Here is a 22,754-nt window from a genome sequence, read left to right as displayed (position 1 = left end):
ATTTCTGTTCAGAGAGGAGTGTCCTTGGGTACATCCCTTGGCCATTTGTCTTGGTCCTTCACCCCATTCCCCTTTAGCTTGCAAGAATCTTCATTATTGCTGCTTGGTATCGTCTCTTCTTTTTACTTTGATCCTTTTATCTTTTTATTGAGGATTTTGTATTTAAAAGGCCCTTTACTTGAAAGAAGTATCAGAATTCCTGGAAATCCCAGGCTCTGGGAGGGAATTTCCCTTCCTCCTTCCTTCCCTCCCTCCCGCCCTCCCCCCCTCCCGCCCTCCCCCCCTCCTTTCCTTCCTGCCTTCTTTCTTTCCTTCCCTTTCCTTTCTTCCTCTCTTTCCCTCCCTCCCTCCTTTCCTTTCTTTGTTCCTTCCTTCCTTTTCTTTCTTTCCTCTCTTCCTTCCCTTTTTTATCCCCTCCCCTCCCCTCCCTCCCTCCCTTCCTTTTCGATTTTCTTTTTTTTTTTTTTTTTTTTTTTTGAGACGGAGTCTCGCTCTGTCGCCCAGGCTAGAGTGCAGTGGCGCAATCTCGGCTCACTGCAAGCTCCGCCTCCCGGGTTCACGCCATTCTCCTGCCTCAGCCTCTCCGAGTAGCTGGGACTACAGGCGCCCGCCACCGCGCCCGGCTAATTTTTTGTATTTTTAGTAGAGACGGGGTTTCACCGTGGTCTCGATCTCCTGACCTCGTGATCCGCCCGCCTCGGCCTCCCAAAGTGCTGGGATTACAAGCGTGAGCCACCGCGCCCGGCCCTCCATTTTCTTTTCGTCTTTTGACAGGGTCTTCCTCTGTCACCCAGGCTGGAGTGCAGTGGTACAACCACGGCTCCCTGCAGCCTCGACCTCCTAGGTTCAAGGGAACCTCCCACCTCAGCCTCCCAAGTAGCTGGGACTACAGGTGTGTGCCACCACTCCTAGCTAATTTTTAAAAATTGTTTGTAGAGATGGCGTCCCACTGTTTTGTCTAGGCTGGTCTCAAACTCCTGGGCTCAAGCAGTCCTCCTGCCTTGACCTCTCAAAATGCTGGGATCACAGGAGTGAGCCACTACACCGGCGTGGGAATTCCTTTAACTTACGTTTGGAAGTTGGACATGAAATCTCCTGAGTGTTCTTGAGTTTGGGCAGATGTACTGAGGATAAGAAGAACTTCCAAGGAGCTGGGTTTTTCTCGACTTGAGATAATGTGATTTTTAAGTGGCAAGAACTGAAGCCAGTGTTTGAGTGAGAATTGGAATGTGTGCATGCTTCCTGTTCATGCTTTGCACACACTGGTTTTGTTCTCTTACCCACCCTCCTGGTGTGTACTCTACATTGTGCACAAGTTGTGACACTAAAAACGCAAGGTCTGTTGCTCAGGTGGAAATGGACTGGTCATGTGTTTTGCCGGGCGGGCGCAGAGGTCAGGCTGGCTCTGTGGTTAGCAGGTGCAACCCACGCAGAAGGGGAGGAGGAGTTTCCCGACTGAGGGAGAAGCCCCAAGTCAGGGCTGTCCTCCCCGGGTAGATTTGGAGTGGGCACTGCACTCAGTCTCTTGTTGGTGTGAGGTTGGGGGATGGCCCTAGAGGGCTGTGGCGGTCTCGGGGCTGTGAGGTCTGGACCAGCCCTGCCCTGGTACCTGTACTGACCAAGAGAGGCCCATGGTCCCCTCCTCTCCTCATGGCTCTGGGGCTCCTGTCTACCTCTGAAAAGTGTGTTGCAGTGCCCCCCTCTCCTGGACTTCCGAATTGCGAGGTGGGGAAGGCCCAGGCGGTTCTTCCTGGGGTGGATCTGGACCCCTCACCTCTGTCTGGGCTCGTCTGCCTCGTGCATTGGGGGGTTGGGGGCGGGGCGTCACCAGGGGTGGGGCATCATCGGGGGCGGGGCTAGGCTCTGCCAGTCAAGGCACACGGGGCCAAGGCAGGGTGGGGCTTGCAGAGCTGACCTGGCCTCGGGGTTGGCGGGTCCTGGGCCGCCTCGGGGAGTTGTAGGTTGGGGCTCCTGAGGGAAATGCAGATGATTTTTTCGGGAATTTTTTGGCTACGCTTCCTGGACTGGGCAGAGCTTCTGCGGTGCAGGGTCTGAGTCCAAGTAGCTTGCTGCCTGCAGCTAGGTGGATGTTGTCAGTGGAAAGGTCTTGATTTAGGATACATAAAACACAGTTTTGTTTTCACATTCATTTTGTTTTGCTTAGATCAAGGAGAAGGAATAATGTGCTAGGCTGAATGATTGAGATGAGACAGCATTTCTGTCACTGTTGCGAATAGGAGCTCTTCCTCACCTTATTTATTTTTGAGACGGAGTCTCGCTCTGTCGCCCAGGCTGGAGTGCAGTGGCGCGATCTTGGCTCACTGCAACCTCTGCCTCCCGGGTTCAAGATATTCTCCTGCCTCAGCCTCCTGAGTAGCTGGGATTACAGGCGCCTGTCACTGCGCCCAACTAATTTTTGTATTTTTAGTGGAGACGGGGTTTCGCCATGTTGGCCAGATTGGTCTCGAACTCCTGACCTCAGTGATCCACCTGCCTCGGCCTCCCAAAGTGCTGGGATTGCAAGTGAGAGCCATTGCGTCCGGCCTCTCTTTTTTATTGAGACATTATTTATATTTTATTTATTTATTTATTTATTTTTGAGATGGAGTTTCGCTCTTTCGCCCAGGCTGGAGTGAAGCGGCGTGATCTCCGCTCCCTGCAACCTCCGCCCCCGCCCAGGTTAAAGTGATTCTCCTGCCTCAGCCTCCCGAGTAGCTGGGATTACAGGCATGTGCCACCACTCCCGGCTAATTTTTGTATTTTTAGTAGAGACAGGGTTTCGCCATGTTGGCCAGACTGGTCTCCAACTTCTGACCTCAGGTGATCCACTCACCTCAGCCTCCCAAAGTGCTGAGATTACAGGCGTGAGCCAGCGCGCCTGGCCTATCATTTACATTTGTATTGTAAACTAATTTGTCCTTAATCTGGAGGTTTCATAAAATCCTAGAATCTATCAGCTGTAAGGAGACTTGGCATCACTGCTCCGGGGGGCTGGTCTCCGAAGCCAGCCTGTGGTGCTTCAGCCCCTAGGGGCAGCCCCTGGGCCACAGAAGCAGCATCGCTTGCTAGGAGAAAACCTTCCCAAGCCTCCTGGAAGTCAGGAGAGGCCACGGTTCTGGAGGAGAGGGCAGAGCCGCTGCCTTGCAGAGCCTGCTCTATCTGCCTCTGCTGGGCCTCCCTCCTCCCCACTGCCCCGTTTTCCTTTTGCCTCTGCCCTGGGCCGTCCTCAGCTGTCCCTTAATGGAAGTGAGCACTGGGGATGATACAGACCAGGCAGAGGCTTCTGTGCTGTGTTTCTGGCCCTAACACTGGTATGAGGCCTGGCATGTTGGTCAGTGCTTGTCAGAGGATTCCTGAGTGCCGTTTAATTGGACACACAGCAGAATCGTGGATGATTCTAGACATTATTTGGTAGTGTGTTACATAGCATTCTTAAACATTTTTCCAAAAGATTACAAAACTTAATTTCGTGGGTAGGATTTGTGGCTGGTGGTGGTGATGAGGACTATGAGATGGAGTGGGGTTTGGCGGGTGCCTCCAGGAGGGGACAGCGTGTGAGGGGCACAGCTGATGCCCAAAAATGCCTGTAGACCCCAGCAGCCTCACGAGGTCTGCCCTGCCATGCTCCACCCCGGCTCATCTCAGGCCAGGAGACCTTGTCGGCAGAGCTGTGCCGTGGCAGGCAGGGTGTCTGGTGTGCCTCAAGGCCCTACTCTTAGAAGTATTGAGGACCCCAGAGGGCTCTTGTTTATTGGGTTGTATCTAATGACAGTTACTGTAAAAGAAATGAAAACTGAAAAGTTAAAAATCACATTTTTAAAAAATAATAAAAGTAAACATGTAACATTTTATTTACATGTTAGGGAATACAGCAGTTTCTGTGAAAAGTACTTTTTCTGAATGAAAAAAACTCAGTTGAGTGGCATTGTTTTCCACGTTGGTCCATCTCTGTCACGTCTGGCTAATCGAAGAGTCAGCTGGATTTGCAGATCGGCTTCTGCACCCAGCCTGAGGTGATACTGTCTGAAGAAAATCTGGCCTCACACAGACATGTGGTTGGCAAAGGAGAAGTATTTTGATATCTTTTCAGATAATTGCAGCTATTCTGCTTTGATACGACATCAAAACTCAACAAAGTGAAACTGTGCCAATGACCTTCTTCCTCTGTGACATTAAAGCCCATCTTGGATGCATCTTTTGCCCATGCGTGATTTTGAATATTAGGCACTGGGCATTTGGGGAGTGTCGGCTCACCTTGTTATGAAGATCCTCCCCATGTTGACACATTTTATTATATGGTATCAAAAATCATAGTCACTAATGATACCTCTCATGTAATAAGGAAAGTCATAAATATGGAGAAACTTTTAAGCTCGTGGGGACAGATAAACATTTACATGTGTTTCGAAAATTCAGAAGGTAGAGTTTTGACATTGGCAACAATTACTACTGGTTGTTTTCTTTGAGGCTCACTCTGTTTTGTGGAAATGTCTGCCAGATGTCCAGGTCTGAGTGGCATGTCCAGGCCTGAGTGGCATGTCCAGGCCTGAGTGGCATACCCAGGTCTGAGTATCATAGATTTTGCAAGTTGTTCTTTTAAGTGAAGATGGTCTGTGAGTGAGGAAACTTCGGGTTCCACTCAGCCATTGCGCCTGGCCTGCTGCCTGCCCCCATCCTCTGATGTGGAACACTGGAGAGTTGTGCTCGGAGGCCATAATCTCTCTACCTCATCCAGGGCACTCGCAGGTGGGCCCCCCAAGTGCCTACTGGTCAAGAGTTCAGTTGCTGGAGTACACTTCGGTGTCCTGACCTGGTTGATTCTAAGGGGCTGACACCATCGCTTGGGCACCATCTGTGCAAATATCAGCACAGTGAAAAAGGTAATTGAGGTCCTAGTATTATCATGAAAATAGTTTTGACCTCCTGGACTCCTGGAAGGATTGCAGGGACACCGGAGAGCTCCTGTTGGGGGGTAGATGTGAAGGGTGCAGGCTGAGCTGGCTGGCGTACAGCTGTGATGGTGCAGGCTGAGCTGGCTGGCGTACAGCTGTGATGGACCAGGAAAGGTAGCGTGCTCTGCATGTTCGAGGGCTGGCATGAGCAGCTGGGCTGCTGGCCCTGGCTTGGCAGTGGGAGATGGATACCTGGGCCCTCCTGCCTTACCACGATGGGGTGGGCTGTGCACAGTTGCTAAGACCAGCTCCTGGGGAGGGTGATGCAGTTAGGTCCGGTGTTACCAAGTCAGTCCAGAAGGCAGCCAGGCCATATGGATGTGAGCTCTGGAAAGCAGTAGCCACACCCGGGCTCGGGTAGGGGCTGGCCTGGCGTCTGCTTTGTGGGGAGGAGGGGTCTGTTGAGAGGCCCCGTTGTTGACATGTTTTCTCATCCAGACGCTGGACACCCAGGTTTTTGCAGCCTCTTATACTTTTTACCTGTTGATAATTAAAGATGGAATCAGGGCGTGGCTGGCCTCCTGCAGCTGTCTGACTGGTCGCTCCTAGTGACCTCGGGCAGGTCTGTGCCTCTCCTCTTCTGGTCGTGGACTCGGAGCACCAAGTGTGCCTCCCTCAGTTCCTATTTTATCACTCTGACCCTGAGGCTTCCTGCCCACTTCCAGCTTCCAGTGGCCTCACCAGAGGGCTTTCTCCAGCATCACATCACCAGGCTTGGGTGTCAGCCTGACAGTTCCCACTTGCAGTCTGGCGTCTCCAACTGCCCAGAGTGGTCAGCAGCCCTCTTCCCCGGCCCCCAGCTGTGGGTGGGGCATGTGCAGACTCCCTGCTGCCTCCTCATGGACTCCATGGTCCTGCTGCTGCATCGGGAGAGGCCTGGCTAGGAGTGTTTTATGTGTTTATGTTCACTTCTCCAACCAGACTCTAAGCTTCTTGAAGGCAAGGATTTTTGTGTAAAAAAAAAAAAAATTATGTCCAAGTGCCACCCAAGCGCAGTGGCTCACACCTCTAATCCCAGCACTTTGTGAGGCTGAGGCGGGTGGATCACTTGAGGCCAGGAGTTTGAGACCAGCCTGGCCAACATGGCGAAACCCCCATCTCTACTGAAAACACAAAAATCAGCTGGGCGTGGTGGCGTGCATCTGTAGTCCCAGCTACTCAGGTGGGTGAGGCCTGAGAATCGCTTGAACTGTGGAAGCAGAGGTTGCAGTGAGCCGAGATCGCTCCACTGTACTCCAGCCTGGGCGAGAGAGTGAACTCTGTCTCAACAAAAAAAAATTTTTTAAGAGGCCTTGTATAATATATACCTCTACGTAATAGATGCTTAATCTCAAACATTTAGTGATTTAAGTTTCTTACTGAATTTTCTTGATTTATCTATTTCTATAATTTTTTGTAGGAGGTTGGACATTTGAAATATATGAATTATTGTCAGCAGCAGAATGCATTTTGAAATAAATTGTAACACTCCTGTAACAGAGCCAAAAGATTTCAGATATCTAATTGTATAAATAATACATGAATGCGTTCTTATTGTTAAGAAACAATCTCCAAAAATAGAAACACAGGAGAAGTTTCCTTGGACTGTGTTCTGAATGCCAGTTCTTCTCCTGGAGGCGACTGTAACCAGCTGGCAGCAGTCAATCTGACTGTCCAGCAGCTCATGGTGAATGTTGTAACTACGATTTTTTGACTTTTTCCAAATGATGTCCATTTGGAAAAGCGGCCTCCCACTGAACCCGGCTGACGGCTGTTGTTTCTCTCTAACAGGCAGTTCCGGCGAGGGGGGAGCCTCAGCAGGATTGCTGTGTGAAAACCGAGCTGCTGGGAGAAGGTGAGGGCGGTGTGCACCGAGGGACAGGAGCAGCGCCTCCCTCCAGACTAGAAAACCTGCTGCTCTTCCTCTCTTATTTGTCCCCGTCTTCTGACTTTCTTTGCTTTACCTAGGTTTATGGTATAGTTTCTAATCTATCCCATTGCTAAATAGACACAGTTGCACAGACACACACAAAAGCCCTGCCAGAGAAGGAACACATTTGTCAAAGTATGAAAAGCAAAAATCCTGCATATCCTTGTCTTAAAGTACACCCAGAAAATTAAAAGTGAGTGGCCACACAAATGTTTATAGCAGCATTGTTCACGTCACCGAAAACCGGAGACACTCCAGTGTCCTCAGTTGATAAGGAACTGGATAAACAGATTGTGGTGCATCCACACGGTGGGACAGCGGTCAGCAGCCCAGAAGAGCACACAGCATCACTGACGCCGCACCATGGATGAAGCTTTTGTACGGTTTGTTAAGTGAAGGAGGCCAGACCCAAAGGGCCACAAGCTGCATGACTCCAATTTTATGGCAGAGACTTGGAGAACAGCAGTGGTTACCAGGAGGTGGAGGGAGCAGTATGGAAGCAAGTGTCTGCAGAGAGGCAGGGCGAGGGGAGTTGGGGCGAGGGGAGTCGGCGGGGCTGCACCCCTCTGTAAGGCGTGGCGCACACATGAGTTCAGGGTTCGGATGTTCTTGTAGAGCCTGCACCACCAAGAGCACCCCCAGGAAATGAGGGCAGGTGGCGCCAGACGAGCTGTGCTGTGCTCCACAGTGAAGGGAGAGCAGTGTTCTGGCTGGACCCATAAGGCTGGCGGCCGTGGGAGCAGCTCAGACACGGGACTTGCCTAAGGCTCTCCCAGCTGGAGCCTGCTCCTCTCCAGACAGCGTGCAAGGCCTGGCCCCTCATGGACTGTGGGCTGTGGCCCCTGCCGTGTCCTCCTTTCACCCTAGGTGGCCTCGCGGTGCCTATGGGTGCTCGTCCACCCACTGGCTGTGCACTGTGGTGACTGCTGCCCGCCTCTGCCGCTACCCCCAGCCGGCCCTCCAGGGTTGCCCCCACCTCCTGCGCCATCCACCTCCTACAGCCTGACGGGGTGTTTTCTTCCTGTTCTTTGGCCCCTTTCTGTTGCCGTCCTTTCTGTGTCTTTGAACTGTTTCTAATGTTGGCTCCAGTGCCCTCCGGCTCTTCCCCCTTCTCTCTCTGGTTACCCCTCCTTTGACCTTCCTAGTGGAACTTGTTTTTTACGTGACACCAGATGCCACAAGCACCAGGTTATTCCATTACCCTTTAGGCTTCACCTGTGCCCTGTTCCCTTATGCACTGCCGCTGAGCCACGGCCTGTCCACCCTGGGGGAGCTGCTGGACCCCCACGGTGGCTGCCCCATCTTGCTTTCCCTGCAGCAGTTGCAGAGGGTTCTAGGTTCTCCACGTCCTCGCCACCATTTCTTAGTGTCTGTGGCTGTCCTGGCGGGTGGGAAGTGGCATCTCATTGTGGTTTTGGTTTGCATTTTCCTGACGGCCAGTGATGTCGAGCATCATTTCGTGTGCTTATTGGCCATCTTTAGATCTTCTTTGGAGAACATCTCTTCTCCTGTGATTGCAAACTGGATTGATTTTTATTGTTGAGTTTTCAGAGTTCTTTATATAAGCAGAAGTCCCTTATCAGCCATGGGATTTGCAAATATTTTCTTCCAGTCTGTGGCTTGTCTTTCCCCTTTCTCGATGGTGTCCTTTGAAGTATAAATGTTTTTAATTTTGATGAAGTTCGACTTACCTGTTTTTTTTTCTCCTTTTAGTTGCTGGTGCTTCTGGTCTAACACCTAAGAACTTACCATTACTTAATAGAAGGTCACAAACATTTACATTTGTTTTTTCTTCTTGGAGTTTTATAGTTTTATCTCTTTTATTTAGGTTTTTGATCAATTTTGAGTTAATTTTTGTATATGGTTTGAAGTAGGGGTCCCCATTTATTCTTTCGCAAGTTGATAATCAGTTGTTCCAGCGACATTTATGAAAAAGACCTTTCTTCCGCCATTGAATTGTTCTTGCACCCTCATTGAAAATCAGTTGGCTTCAAATGTGAGGGTTTATTGTAAGATTTTCTTTCCTTTAGACAGGGTCTCCCTCTGTAATCCAGGCTGGAGTGTGATCATGGCTTGCTCTAGCCTCCATCTCCCTGGGCTCAGGCAATCCTACCACCTCAGCCTCCCAAGTAGCTGGGACCACAGGTATGAGCCACCACACCACGCTAATTGTTTTTTGTTTTTTTTTTTTTTGAGATGGAGTCTCGCTCTGTTGCCTGGGCTAGAGTGCAGTGGCACAGTCTTGGCTCACTGCAAGCTCTGCCTCCCGGGTTCAGGCCGTACTTCTGCCTCAGCCTCCCGAGTAGCTGGGACTTATAGGCGCCCGCCACCAGGCCCGGCTAATTTTTTTTGTATTTTTAATAGAGACGGGGTTTCACCGTGTTAGCCAGGATGGTCTCCATCTGCTGACCTTATGATCCACCCACCTCGGCCTCCCAAAGTGCTGGGATTACAGGCGTGAGCCACCGTGCCTGGCCTTTTTTTTTTTCTTTCTTTTTCTTTTTTTTAGAGGCACTGTCTTCCTTTGTTGCCCAGGCTAGTCTTGAACTCCTGGGCTCAAGTGGTCTGCTCTCTTCGGCCTCCCAAAGTGCTGGGATTACAGGTGTGAACCACTGTGCCTAGCCCCTAAGTATTATATTTTTTGACGCTATTTTAAATAGAATTGTTTTAAAAATTCTTTTTCATTTTGATCATTGATACTGAATAGAAATACAATTGATTGGCTGGGTACAGTGGCTCATGCCTGTAATCCCAGCACTTTGGGAGGCCAAGGTGGGCGGATCAACTGAGGTCAGGAGTTTAAGAGCAGCCTGGCCAATGTGGTGAAACCCCATCTCTACTAAAAATAAAAAAATTAGCTGGACGTGGTGGCTCGCGCCTATAATCCCAGCTACTCATGAGGCTGAGGCAGAAGAATCACTTGAACCCAGGAGGCGAAGGTTGCGGTGGGCAGAGATCACGCTATTGCACTCCAGCCTGGGTGACAGAGTGAGACTCCATCTCAAAAAATTAAAAAAGTAAAAAAAAATTGATTTTTGCATATTTATCTTATATCCTTTAACCTTGCTAAACTCGTTTATTATTTCTAATGATTTAAACTTCCTTGGGAATTTCTGTATTAAAGCTTGTGTCATCCTTAGGGCTCATTTGGTTTCTTCCATTCCAGTCTACATTCTTTTTATTTCTGTTTCTTCCTTACGGCCCTACTTCGAATCTCCAGTACAGGGTTGAATAGAAGTGGCAAGACTGGACATCCTTGTCTGGTTTCTGATCTTAGGGAGAGAGCTTCCCGGGTTTCACCTTTAAGTGTGATGTTAGCTGTAGTTTTTCATAGATGCCCTATGTCAGATTGAGGAAGTTTTCTTTTCTTAGCAAACCATTTGCTAAGTGTTTTTTTTTTTTTTTTTGAGATGGAGTCTTGCTCTGTCGCCCAGGCTGGAGTGCAGTGGCGCAATCTCGGCTCACTGCAAGCTCCGCCTCCTGGGTTCACGCCATTCTCCTGCCTCAGCCTCTCCGAGTAGCTGGGACTACAGGCGCCCGCCACCACGCCCGGCTAATTTTTTTTTTTTTTTTTTGTATTTTTAGTGGAGACGGGGTTTCACCGTGGTCTTGATCTCCCGACCTCGTGATCTGCCCGCCTCGGCCTCCCAAAGTGCTGGGATTACAAGCGTGAGCCACCGTGCCCGGCCACCATTTGCTAAGTGTTTTGACCATGAAGTGGTGTTCATTTTTTCCTGTCTAATGAGATGCTTGTGTGGTTTTGTCCTTTATTTTGTTCTATTGATATTTGGCATATTAATTCATTTTTAGCTATTAAGCCAACTTTGCATTTCTAGGGTTAAATCCCACTTGTTCATGGTGTTTAATCCTCATCACCAATTTATTTTTGTTGCTGGGGGGTGTGGAGCTGGATTCAGTTTGCTCATATTTTTTTTTTTTTTTTTAATGAGACCTGTCACCCGGGCTGGAGTGGAGTCGTGCAATCATAGCTCACTGAAGCCTTGACCTCCTGGGCTCAAGCGATCCTCCTGCCACAGCCTCCTAAGTATCTGGGACTACAAGTGTGCACCTCCATGCCTGGCTAATTTTTTTATTTTTGGTACAGAGTCTCACTATGTTGCCCAGGTGGGTCGTGAACTCCTGGGTTCAAGCGATCGTGCCTCCTTGGCCTCCCGAAGTGCTGGGATTACAGGCATGAGCCACCACACCCAGCGTATAGATTCAATTTGAGGGGACTTGACAGCTTTGTAATGTCATCCATTTAGGAGCATGAAATGCCTTCTATTTAACTTTTTTTTTTCAACACATTGGCCTTGAGTAATCTTGGCAAATTTCCTAATACCCTTTGTAGTTTTCCCTCCTGTGAATGATACTTTTTTTTCTTACATTTTCTAGGTAATGTTGATATAAATAAATGTCTTTGATTTTGTAACATGATTTCAAATTCAGCAGTCTGGTTGTACTCTTATGTTTTAGTTGCAAATTGAGTCTGTTTTTAAGTAAATGATTGTGTCAGATGCAGGTGGGAACAGTTTGCCCCTCACATTCTTTTTTCCCTTAGGTGTCACCTGCACTGCCTTTTTATGTCAGACACTGGTAGTGTTAATAGATCTTATATGCAATTAATTTAGCATTTGTATATACATCTGCAGGATTTGGTATAAGGAAGTTTCCACTTACTCTGTTTTGCCAGGGGTTTTTTAAACATAGTTGTTTATTCATAACACACACATTAGGTGCCAGGTCTTGTTCATGTGCCCAGGGTACACTGGTAAACAGAGCATTTGCGCTTATAGGACTTAACATCCTCGGGTGGAAGGACAGACGGCCAGCATGACAGATGATCAGGTCTGTTGTGTTCGAGGTGATAAGCACCAGGAAGAACAGAGCCAGGAAGGAGGGCACTGGGCGGTGGCATCTCAGGCTTGACTGAAGCTCTGTGTGCACCCAGCGATGCCATCGCAGGCGTCCTGCCTCAGCCTGTCCTGAATGAGTGTGTGTGTCAATCTCGTGATGTAAAATAGTGTCTCCTTCTTGACTGCCCTGGATATGATTTCTGGGGTTGTCATTGGAGAGTGAGCTTCTGTAGGGAGTAGAGAGCAGACCACGGACCTGCTCCAAGTGTAAGCCCTTCTTCTGACCCATTTTCTCTGTTAGTTCTTGTGAAGCCTCTTCTGAAGCCTTGTTTTCTATCTCCAAATAACACTCCATGTTTTATTATAGCAGTGATTCCCCAAACTTAACCAACTAACGTTCAAAGTTGATGCATAAGAAATGCTTACATTTAATATGTTTGAACTGAAATGCTGGTTTGCATATGAAACAAAATAATTTTCTGTAGAGAGTTTTATGTAAGCCAGTCAAAGAAATTGTGTTGGTGGTGGTGTCATGTGGGGAGGAAATTGTGTTGGTTTTGTGGTGGTATCATGGTGGGGGGAGGAAATTGTGTTGGTGCCATGGTGGGGGGAAGGAAATTGTGGTGGTGTCATGGTGGGGGGAAGGAAATTGTGGTGGTGTCATGGTGGGGGGAAGGAAATTGTGGTGGTGTCATGGTGGGAGGAAATTGTGGTGGTGTCATGGTGGGGGAGGAAATTGTGTTGGTGCCATGGTAGGGGGAGGAAATTGTGGTGGTGTCATGGTGGGGGGAGGAAATTGTGGTGGTGTCATGGTGGGAGAGGAAATTGTGGTGGTGTCATAGTGGGGGAGGAAATTGTGGTGGTGTCATAGTGGGGGAAGGAAATTGTGTTGGTGTCGTGGGGGGAGGAAATTGTGTTGATGTCATGGTGGGGGAAGGAAATTGTGTTGGTGCCATGGTGGGGGGAGGAAATTGTGGTGGTGTCATAGTGGGGGAGGAAATTGTGGTGGTGTCATGGTGGGGGAGGAAATTGTGGTGGTGTCATGGTGGGGGAGGAAATTGTGGTGGTGTCGTAGTGGGGGAGGAAATTGTGGTGGTGTCATGTTGGGAGGAAATCATGTTGGTGTTATGGTGGGGGATGAAATTGTGGTGGTGTCATAGGGGGAGGAAATCATGTTGGTGTCATGGTGGGGGATGAAATTGTGGTGTCGTGGGGGGAGGAAATTGTGGTGTCATGGGGGGAGGAAATTGTGGTGTCATGGTGGGGGAGGAAATTGTGGTGGTGTCATGGTGGGGAAGGAAATTGTGGTGGTGTCATGGTGGGGAAGGAAATTGTGGTGGTGGTGGTGCCATGGAGAACGCGGCCTGCAGTCAGTGACGCTCCTTTCTCCTCTGTTGGCAGAGACACCTATGGCTGCCGATGAAGGCTCAGCAGAGAAACAGGCAGGAGAGGCCCACATGGCTGTGGACGGTGAGACCAATGGGTCTTGTGAAAACAGCGATGCCAGCAGTCATGCAAATGCTGCAAAGCACACTCAGGACAGCGCAAGGGTCAACCCCCAGGATGGCACCAACACACTAACCCGGATAGCGGAAAACGGGGTTTCAGAAAGAGACTCAGAAGCGGGGAAGCAAAACCACGTCACTGCTGATGACTTTGTGCAGACTTCTGTCATTGGCAGCAATGGATACATCTTAAATAAGCCAGCCCTGCAGGCGCAGCCCTTGAGGACTACCAGCACTCTGGCCTCTTCGCTGCCTGGCCATGCTGCAAAAACCCTTCCTGGAGGGGCTGGCAAAGGCAGGACTCCAAGCGCTTTTCCCCAGACGCCAGCCGCCCCACCAGCCACCCTTGGGGAGGGGAGTGCTGACACAGAGGACAGGAAGCTCCCGGCCCCTGGCGTTGACGTCAAGGTCCACAGGGCACGCAAGACCATGCCGAAGTCCGTCGTGGGTCTGGTAATTTTGTGTCTTCTCTTGCTGTTTCTTTTTTCCCATCTCTTTTGTTTTAATAACGGCAAATGGACTTTGGTGCATTGAGGAGAAGCCAGTAAGTGTCAGTGGTTATCCGACAGGGCCTATGAGGAGCTAGGAGAGGGCTGGGTGCAGTGGCTTACGGCCATTATCCCAGCACTTTGGGAGGCTGAGGTGGGTGGATTGCTTGAGCCCAGGAGTTTGAGACCAGCCTGGGCAGCATGGCGAAACTGAAATGCAAAATTTTGTAAAAAATGCAAAAATTAACTGGGCATAGTGGTGTGCACCTGTAGTGCCAGCTACTCAGGAGTGTGAGGTGGGAGGATTGCTTGAGCCCGGGAGGTGGACTGCACTCCAGCTTGGGCAGCAGAGTGAGACCCTGTCTCAAAAAAAAAAAAGAGGAGATGATGCCAATGCCTTGTGCGTGAGTGACAAAGCTGAGTGATGCCAGGTGACGCCTCGCTTCCTTCTTGCGCTTTCTCTTCTCACATGATTCTGTTGCCCTCTGTAGAAAAGTGTGTCAGATCCTTTCCAGGAAGCCACTGCCTCTTCTGCTTTGGACTTTGGGGCTTTCACTCCAGCTAGGGAAGACTCAGCCCTGATCCTGTTTCATTGAGAAGTGAATAGAAATGAACTTGGTTAGGGCCAGAATGTGACAGAAGTGAGGGGCAAAGGGTCACCTGGAGACATGCTGAGGTCTCCCTCCCAACCCTGAGTTGCTGAGCTCAGCCTTACCTTGAGAGCAGAATGAGTCTTGAATCCTGAGCGTGTCACACACAGGGCGCGCCCGCCCCTCACACGCACCGTGACGATTTTCACACACAGGGCATGCATGCCCGTCACATGCACCGTGACGATTTTCACACACAGGGCATGCATGCCCGTCACATGCATCGTGATGATTTTCACACACAGTGTGCTGATTTTCACACACAGGGCACGCTCGCCCCTAACACACATCGTGATTTTCACACACAGGGCACACTCGCCCCTCACACACACCATGCTGATTTTCACAGAGGGCGCGCCTGCCCCTCACACACACCGTGATGATTTTCACACACAGGGCACACTCGCCCCTCACAAACACCATGCTGATTTTCACACACAGGGTGCACCTGCTCCTCACACGCACCGTGATTTTCACACACAGTGTGCTGATTTTCACACAGGGCACGCTTGCCCGTCACACACACTGTGATTTTCACACAGGGCACACCTGCCCCTCAAATGCACTGTGATGATTTTCACACACAGGCCGCCCCTGCCCCCACACACCCCGTGCTGATTTTCACACACAGGGCGTACCTGCCCCTCACACACACTCTGATGATTTTCACACACAGGGCGTACCTGCCCCTCACACACACTCTGCTGATTTTCACACACAGGTCGCCCCTGCCCCTCACACACACCATGCTGATTTTCACACACAGGGCATGCATGCTTCTCACACACACTGTGTTGGATTGATCACCAGATCTTACGTGGTGCATACATGATACGGATTTTCAAAGTGTTCACGGTGCTTTTAATGTGCTCACTCAGTTTGGTGTGAATTTGGGTATAAGTTCTAGGTTTGTGATCACATTCCCATGGAATTTTCTCTCTGACATTGCTAGTGAACGTTCTGACAGCACTTTCTTGTCCTTTGTTTGTAGATCATTTGCTCTTTCCTCTCAGCCACTGTTTAGGGCTTCACAGCCCTGTCAGTTGGAGGATTTGTGTCTTCAGCTCCAGAAGGATGTGCTGTATGATTTTTCTTCCGTTTTCTTCCCGTGGAGCTCCTGTTAAATGGCCGGCTCTTCTGTCCCCCTGGGCAGCTCTCTGTCTGTTTCCAGCTTCCTGACTGGTTCCTCAGCCCTTCTCCTTTTCGCTGTTCATCCCATATATTGATATACTTTATTTTGACATAAATTTTTTTCATGCCCAGTATCTCTGATTAGTTCTCTCTCTTTTTTTTTTTTTTTTTGAGACGGAGTCTTGCTCTGTCACCCAGGTTGGATGCACCATGCAGTGGTGCGATCTCAGCTCACTATAACCCTTGCCTCCCAGGTTTAAGTGATTCTCCTGCCTCAGCCTCCCAAGTAGCTGGGACTACAGGCGCCTGCCACCACACCTGGCTAATTTTTGTATTTTTAGTAGAGATGAGGTTTCACCATGTTGGCCAGGCTGTTCTTGAACTCCTGACCTCAGGTGATCCATGCGCCTCGGCCTCCCAGAGTGCTGGGATTATGGTGTGAGCCACCACGCCCGGCCTGATTAGTTCTTTTAATTTAAAAAATACTGAATTCTATCTTGCGTTATCTTTCAAAAGATGGTGATTATAATTATTCTATAATCTCTGTTGTAAATTCTGATTCCTCAAGTCGGGGTTCTCTTGGACTTGACACCCCGTTTGTGTTTTTTTTTCCTCTCAGATTTAGCTTCCCCTCCCCCCCCCCCAGGGTGTCTCCACCTTTGTTTCTGTCGTAGTGTCTCAGCCTGACTGTGAGTGGTGTGCGCGTTCTCTGTGGCCTGTCTGCAGTGACCACAGTGGGCGCGCTGTGGGGCTGGACTGCCGGCTCCTCAGCGGGTGGTGGGTGTGCTGTGGGGCTGGACTGCCGGCTCCTCAGGGGCCCACAGCTGCCGGGTGTTGCGTCCTCTCCTAGGACAGTTAGGGCGGGCGCCTCATGGTGCGGACAACTACCCCAGCCCCGGGGCTTCTCCACTCCCAAGCTGGCCAGCGTGACCTGACTTCAACCTTTTGCAGTATTCTTCTGTACATGGCAAAGCTTTAGAAAATCTTAAAAATAATTACACTGTCACAGGAAACTGCAAAAAAACCTTTCACCAAGCTTCCCTCAGTGGTGATGTCTTTGATAACTAGAGGACAATGTCAGACCCAGGACACTGACATTGGTAAAGTCTGTGGGGCTTACTCAGTTTCACTATCACCTGTGTGCAGTTTACCGTGTGTGGATGTGTGGAAACACCACCACAGTCGAGATGCCAAACCCCCTCCACACCAGAGCACAGTCGAGATGCCGAACCCCCTTCACACCAGGGCACAGTCGAGATGCCGAACCCCCTTCACGCCAGGGCACAGTCGAGATGCAGAACCCCCTTCACACCAGGGCACAGTCGAGATAGGGAACCCCCTTCACGCCAGGGCACAGTCAAGATGCAGAACCCCCTTCACACCAGGACAGTCGAGATGCCGAACCCCCTCCACACCAGGGCACAGTCGAGATGCCGAACCCCCTTCACACCAGGGCACAGTCTAGATGCCGAACCCCCTTCACACCAGGACAGTCGAGATGCCGAACCCCCTTCACACCAGGACAGTCGAGATGCCGAACCCCCTCCACACCAGGGCACAGTCGAGATGCCGAACCCCCTTCACACCAGGGCACAGTCGAGATGCAGAACCCCCTTCACACCAGGGCACAGTCGAGATGCCGAACCCCCTTCACACCAGGACACAGTCGAGATGCAGAACCCCCTTCACACCAGGGCACAGTCGAGATGCAGAACCCCCTTCACACCAGGGCACAGTCGAGATGCAGAACCCCCTTCACACCAGGGCACAGTCGAGATGCCGAACCCCCTTCACACCAGGACACAGTCGAGATGCAGAACCCCCTTCACACCAGGGCACAGTCGAGATGCCGAACCCCCTTCACGCCAGGACACAGTCGAGATGCCGAACCCCCTTCATGCCAGGACACAGGCGGGGTTCTGGGACACAGGCGAGATGCAGAACCCCCTCCACGCCAGGACACAGTCGAGATGCAGAACCCCCTCCACGCCAGGGCACAGTCGAGATGCCGAACCCCCTCCACACCAGGGCACAGTCTAGATGCCGAACCCCCTCCACACCAGGACAGTCGAGATGCCGAACCCCCTCCACGCCAGGGCACAGTCGAGATGCTGAACCCCCTCCACACCAGGACACAGTCGAGATGCCGAACCCCCTCCACACCAGGGCACAGTCTAGATGCCGAACCCCCTTCACACCAGGACAGTCGAGATGCCGAACCCCCTCCACACCAGGGCACAGTCGAGATGCCGAACCCCCTCCACACCAGGGCACAGTCTAGATGCCGAACCCCCTCCACACCAGGGCACAGTCTAGATGCCGAACCCCCTCCACACCAGGACAGTCGAGATGCCGAACCCCCTCCACACCAGGGCACAGTCGAGATGCTGAACCCCCTCCACACCAGGACACAGTCGAGATGCAGAACCCCCTTCACACCAGGACACAGTCGAGATGCAGAACCCCCTTCACACCAGGGCACAGTCGAGATGCAGAACCCCCTTCACACCAGGACACAGTCGAGATGCCGAACCCCCTCCACACCAGGGCACAGTTGAGATGTGGAACCCCCTCCACACCAGGGCACAGTCGAGATGCCGAACCCCCTTCACGCCAGGACACAGGCGAGATGCAGAACCCCCTTCACGCCAGGACACAGTCGAGATGCCGAACCCCCTTCACGCCAGGGCACAGTCGAGATGCCGAACCCCCTTCACGCCAGGGCACAGTCGAGATGCCGAACCCCCTCCACGCCAGGACACAGTCGAGATGCCGAACCCCCTCCACACCAGGACACAGTCGAGATGCCGAACCCCCTTCACACCAGGGCACAGTCGAGATGCCGAACCCCCTTCACGCCAGGGCACAGTCGAGATGCCGAATCCCCTTCACACCAGGGCACAGTCGAGATATGGAACCCCCTTCACGCCAGGGCACAGTCAAGATGCAGAACCCCCTTCACACCAGGACAGTCGAGATGCCGAACCCCCTCCACACCAGGGCACAGTCGAGATGCCGAACCCCCTTCACACCAGGGCACAGTCGAGATGCAGAACCCCCTTCACACCAGGGCACAGTCGAGATGCAGAACCCCCTTCACACCAGGGCACAGTCGAGATGCAGAACCCCCTTCACACCAGGGCACAGTCGAGATGCAGAACCCCCTCCACACCAGGACAGTCGAGATGCCGAACCCCCTCCACACCAGGACACAGTCGAGATGCAGAACCCCCTTCACACCAGGACACAGTCGAGATGCCGAACCCCCTTCACGCCAGGGCACAGTCGAGATGCAGAACCCCCTTCACGCCAGGGCACAGTCGAGATGCCGAACCCCCTTCACGCCAGGGCACAGTCGAGATGCAGAACCCCCTTCACACCAGGGCACAGTCGAGATGCCGAACCCCCTTCACACCAGGACACAGTCGAGATGCAGAACCCCCTTCACACCAGGGCACAGTCGAGATGCAGAACCCCCTTCACGCCAGGACACAGGCGAGATGCCGAACCCCCTTCACGCCAGGACACAGTCGAGATGCCGAACCCCCTTCACGCCAGGACACAGTCGAGATGCCGAACCCCCTTCACGCCAGGACACAGGCGAGATGCCGAACCCCCTCCACGCCAGGACACAGTCGAGATGCCGAACCCCCTCCACGCCAGGGCACAGTCGAGATGCCGAACCCCCTCCACGCCAGGGCACAGTCGAGATGCAGAACCCCCTTCACGCCAGGACACAGTCGAGATGCAGAACCCCCTCCACGCCAGGGCACAGTCGAGATGCCGAACCCCCTCCACACCAGGGCACAGTCGAGATGCCGAACCCCCTTCACACCAGGGCACAGTCGAGATGCCGAACCCCCTTCACGCCAGGGCACAGTCGAGATGCCGAATCCCCTTCACACCAGGGCACAGTCGAGATATGGAACCCCCTTCACGCCAGGGCACAGTCAAGATGCAGAACCCCCTTCACACCAGGACAGTCGAGATGCCGAACCCCCTCCACACCAGGGCACAGTCGAGATGCCGAACCCCCTCCACACCAGGGCACAGTCGAGATGCCGAACCCCCTTCACACCAGGGCACAGTCGAGATGCAGAACCCCCTTCACACCAGGGCACAGTAGAGATGCAGAACCCCCTTCACACCAGGGCACAGTCGAGATGCAGAACCCCCTCCACACCAGGACACAGTCGAGATGCAGAACCCCCTTCACACCAGGACACAGTCGAGATGCCGAACCCCCTTCACGCCAGGACACAGGCGAGATGCAGAACCCCCTTCACCCCAGGGCACAGTCGAGATGCCGAACCCCCTTCACACCAGGGCACAGTCGAGATGCAGAACCCCCTTCACACCAGGGCACAGTCGAGATGCCGAACCCCCTTCACACCAGGACACAGTCGAGATGCAGAACCCCCTTCACACCAGGGCACAGTCGAGATGCCGAACCCCCTTCACGCCAGGACACAGGCGAGATGCAGAACCCCCTTCACGCCAGGACACAGTCGAGATGCCGAACCCCCTTCACGCCAGGACACAGTCGAGATGCCGAACCCCCTTCACGCCAGGACACAGGCGAGATGCAGAACCCCCTTCACGCCAGGGCACAGTCGAGATGCCGAACCCCCTTCACACCAGGGCACAGTCGAGATGCCGAACCCCCTTCACGCCAGGACACAGGCGAGATGCAGAACCCCCTTCACGCCAGGACACAGTCGAGATGCCGAACCCCCTTCACGCCAGGACACAGTCGAGATGCCGAACCCCCTTCACGCCAGGACACAGGCGAGATGCCGAACCCCCTTCACGCCAGGACACAGTCGAGATGCCGAACCCCCTCCACGCCAGGGCACAGTCGAGATGCCGAACCCCCTTCATGCCAGGACACAGGCGGGGTTCTCGGACACAGGCGAGATGCCGAACCCCCTCCACGCCAGGGCACAGTCGAGATGCCGAACCCCCTCCACGCCAGGGCACATTCGAGATGCCGAACCCCCTCCACGCCAGGGCACAGTCGAGATGCCGAACCCCCTTCACGCCAGGGCACAGTTGAGATGCCGAACCCCCTTCACGCCAGGGCACAGTCGAGATATGGAACCCCCCCCTCCACCAAAGTCCCTGACGTCACCCTGTGTAGCCACCAACCAGACCTGAACCTGTGCCAGCCTCTCATCTGCAGATGCCATTTTTAAAATTTTGTCATTTCTTTCCTTCTTTTTTTTTTTTAAAGACAGGAGCTCACTCTGTCACCCAGGCTGGACTGCAGTAGCCTGATCACAGCTCTTTGCAACCTCCACCTCCTAGGCTGAAGTCATCCTCCTGCATAGCTGGGTTTACAGATGTGCACCACCCTGCCCGGCTGATTTTTGTATTTTTGTAGACAAGGGATATTGTCATGTTGGCCAGGCTGGTCTTGAGTTCCTGAGCTCAAGTGATCTGCCCTCCTTGGCATTCCAAAGTGCTGGGATTATGGGCATGATCCAACGTGCCTGGCCTATTTCTGATTTTATATAAATGGAATTAGAGTGTATGTAACCTTTTGAGAGTAGCTTTTGTCACTCAGCATAGTTCTCTTAAGATCCATCCAAGTTGCGTCATTAGCCCGTCCCGTTCTCTGCTGAGGCCTTGGTGTTCTGTGGGGTGTGGACAGCCTTGTACATCGGCACTCACCTGCTGAAGGACACTGGGCATTTTTACTTTAGAGCCGCTCTGAGCATTTACGTACACATTTTGGACATAAGATTTACTTCTGTGGGTCAAATACACAGGAGCATAATCACTGGCTTGTATGGCCTTTGGGTGTTTAGTTTTACGAGGAAATTGCGGAACCATACTCCAGAGTGGCTGCAGCATTTCACGCGCCCACCAGTGATGTTGCAGCGGTCGCCTTTCTCCCGTCCTCGCTGGCGTCCTCGCCAGCATTAGCTCTTACCCACTTTTTATTTGGCCCTTCTGTTGGGTGTGCTGGTGTTTCCTCGAGGCTTCGGCATGTGCATCCCTATGACTGCTGATGGGGAGCACCCTCTCCTAGACTTCTCACACTCACCCCCTCCCAGACTTCTCACACTCACCCCTCCCAGACTTCTCACACTCACCCCCTCCCAGACTTCTCACACTCACCCCTCCCAGACTTCTCACACTCACCTCCTCCCGGACTTCTCACACTCACCCCCTCCCAGATTTCTCACACTCACCCCCTCCCGGACTTCTCACACTCACCCCCTCCCAGACTTCTCACATTCACCCCTCCCAGACTTCTCACACTCACCTCCTCCCGGACATCTCACACTCACCCCCTCCCAGACTTCTCACACTCACCCCTCCCAGACTTCTCACACTCACCTCCTCCCGGACTTCTCACACTCACCCCCTCCCAGACTTCTCACACTCACCCCCTCCCGGACTTCTCACACTCACCCCCTCCCGGACATCTCACACCCCCTCCCGGACATCTCACACTCACCCCCTCCCGGACTTCTCACACTCACCTCCTCCCGGACATCTCACACTCACCCCCTCCCGGACTTCTCACACTCACCCCCTCCCAGACATCTCACACTCACCCCCTCCCAGACATCTCACACTCACCCCCTCCTAGACTTCTCACACTCACCCCCTCCCAGATTTCTCACACTCACCCCCTCCCAGACTTCTCACACTCACCCCCTCCCGGACTTCTCACACTCACCCCCTCCCAGACATCTCACACTCACCCCCTCCCAGACTTCTCACACTCACCCACTCCCAGATTTCTCACACTCACCCCCTCCCAGACTTCTCACACTCACCCCCTCCCGGACTTCTCACACTCACCCCCTCCCGGACATCTCACACTCACCCCCTCCCGGACTTCTCACACTCACCCCCTCCCGGACTTCTCACACTCACCCCCTCCCAGACTTCTCACACTCATCCCCTCCCAGACTTCTCACACTCACCCCCCCAGACTTCTCACACTCACCCCCTCCCGGACTTCTCACACTCACCCCCTCCCGGACTTCTCACACTCACACCCTCCCAGATTTCTCACACTCACACCCTCCCAGACTTCTCACACTCACCCCCTCCCAGACTTCTCACACCCCCTCCCGGACTTCTCACACTCACCCCCTCCCAGACTTCTCACACTCACCCCCTCCCAGACTTCTCACACTCACCCCCTCCCAGACTTCTCACACTCACCCCCTCCCGGACTTCTCACACTCACCCCCTCCCGGACTTCTCACACTCATCCCCTCCCGGACTTCTCACACTCACCCC

The 22,754-nt window shown here is 52.5% G+C and overlaps 1 protein-coding gene across 17 annotated transcripts in view; it reads left to right on the top strand.

Moving 5' to 3' along the window:
* Window positions 1–22,754, top strand: part of EHMT1 (euchromatic histone lysine methyltransferase 1) — a 230,745-nt gene that overhangs the window by 89,366 nt on the left and 118,625 nt on the right. For 10 of the 17 annotated variants that reach the window (XM_063636698.1, XM_063636694.1, XM_055270152.2 and 7 more), the window contains exons 2-3: window positions 6,723–6,786; window positions 13,119–13,675. In XM_063636698.1, coding sequence (XP_063492768.1) covers window positions 6,723–6,786; window positions 13,119–13,675 — 621 coding nt within the window. The remainder of the gene's footprint in view (window positions 1–6,722; window positions 6,787–13,118; window positions 13,676–22,754) is intronic. The other 7 variants (XM_063636700.1, XM_055270155.2, XM_063636696.1 and 4 more) reach the window with 1 other exon arrangement.

This window comes from Symphalangus syndactylus, chromosome 3 (assembly GCF_028878055.3).
Source record: "Symphalangus syndactylus isolate Jambi chromosome 3, NHGRI_mSymSyn1-v2.1_pri, whole genome shotgun sequence".
Lineage (NCBI taxonomy): Eukaryota > Metazoa > Chordata > Mammalia > Primates > Hylobatidae > Symphalangus > Symphalangus syndactylus.
The sequence above is the reverse complement of the archived record's forward strand: the minus strand, read 5'-3'. Positions and strand labels throughout refer to the sequence as shown.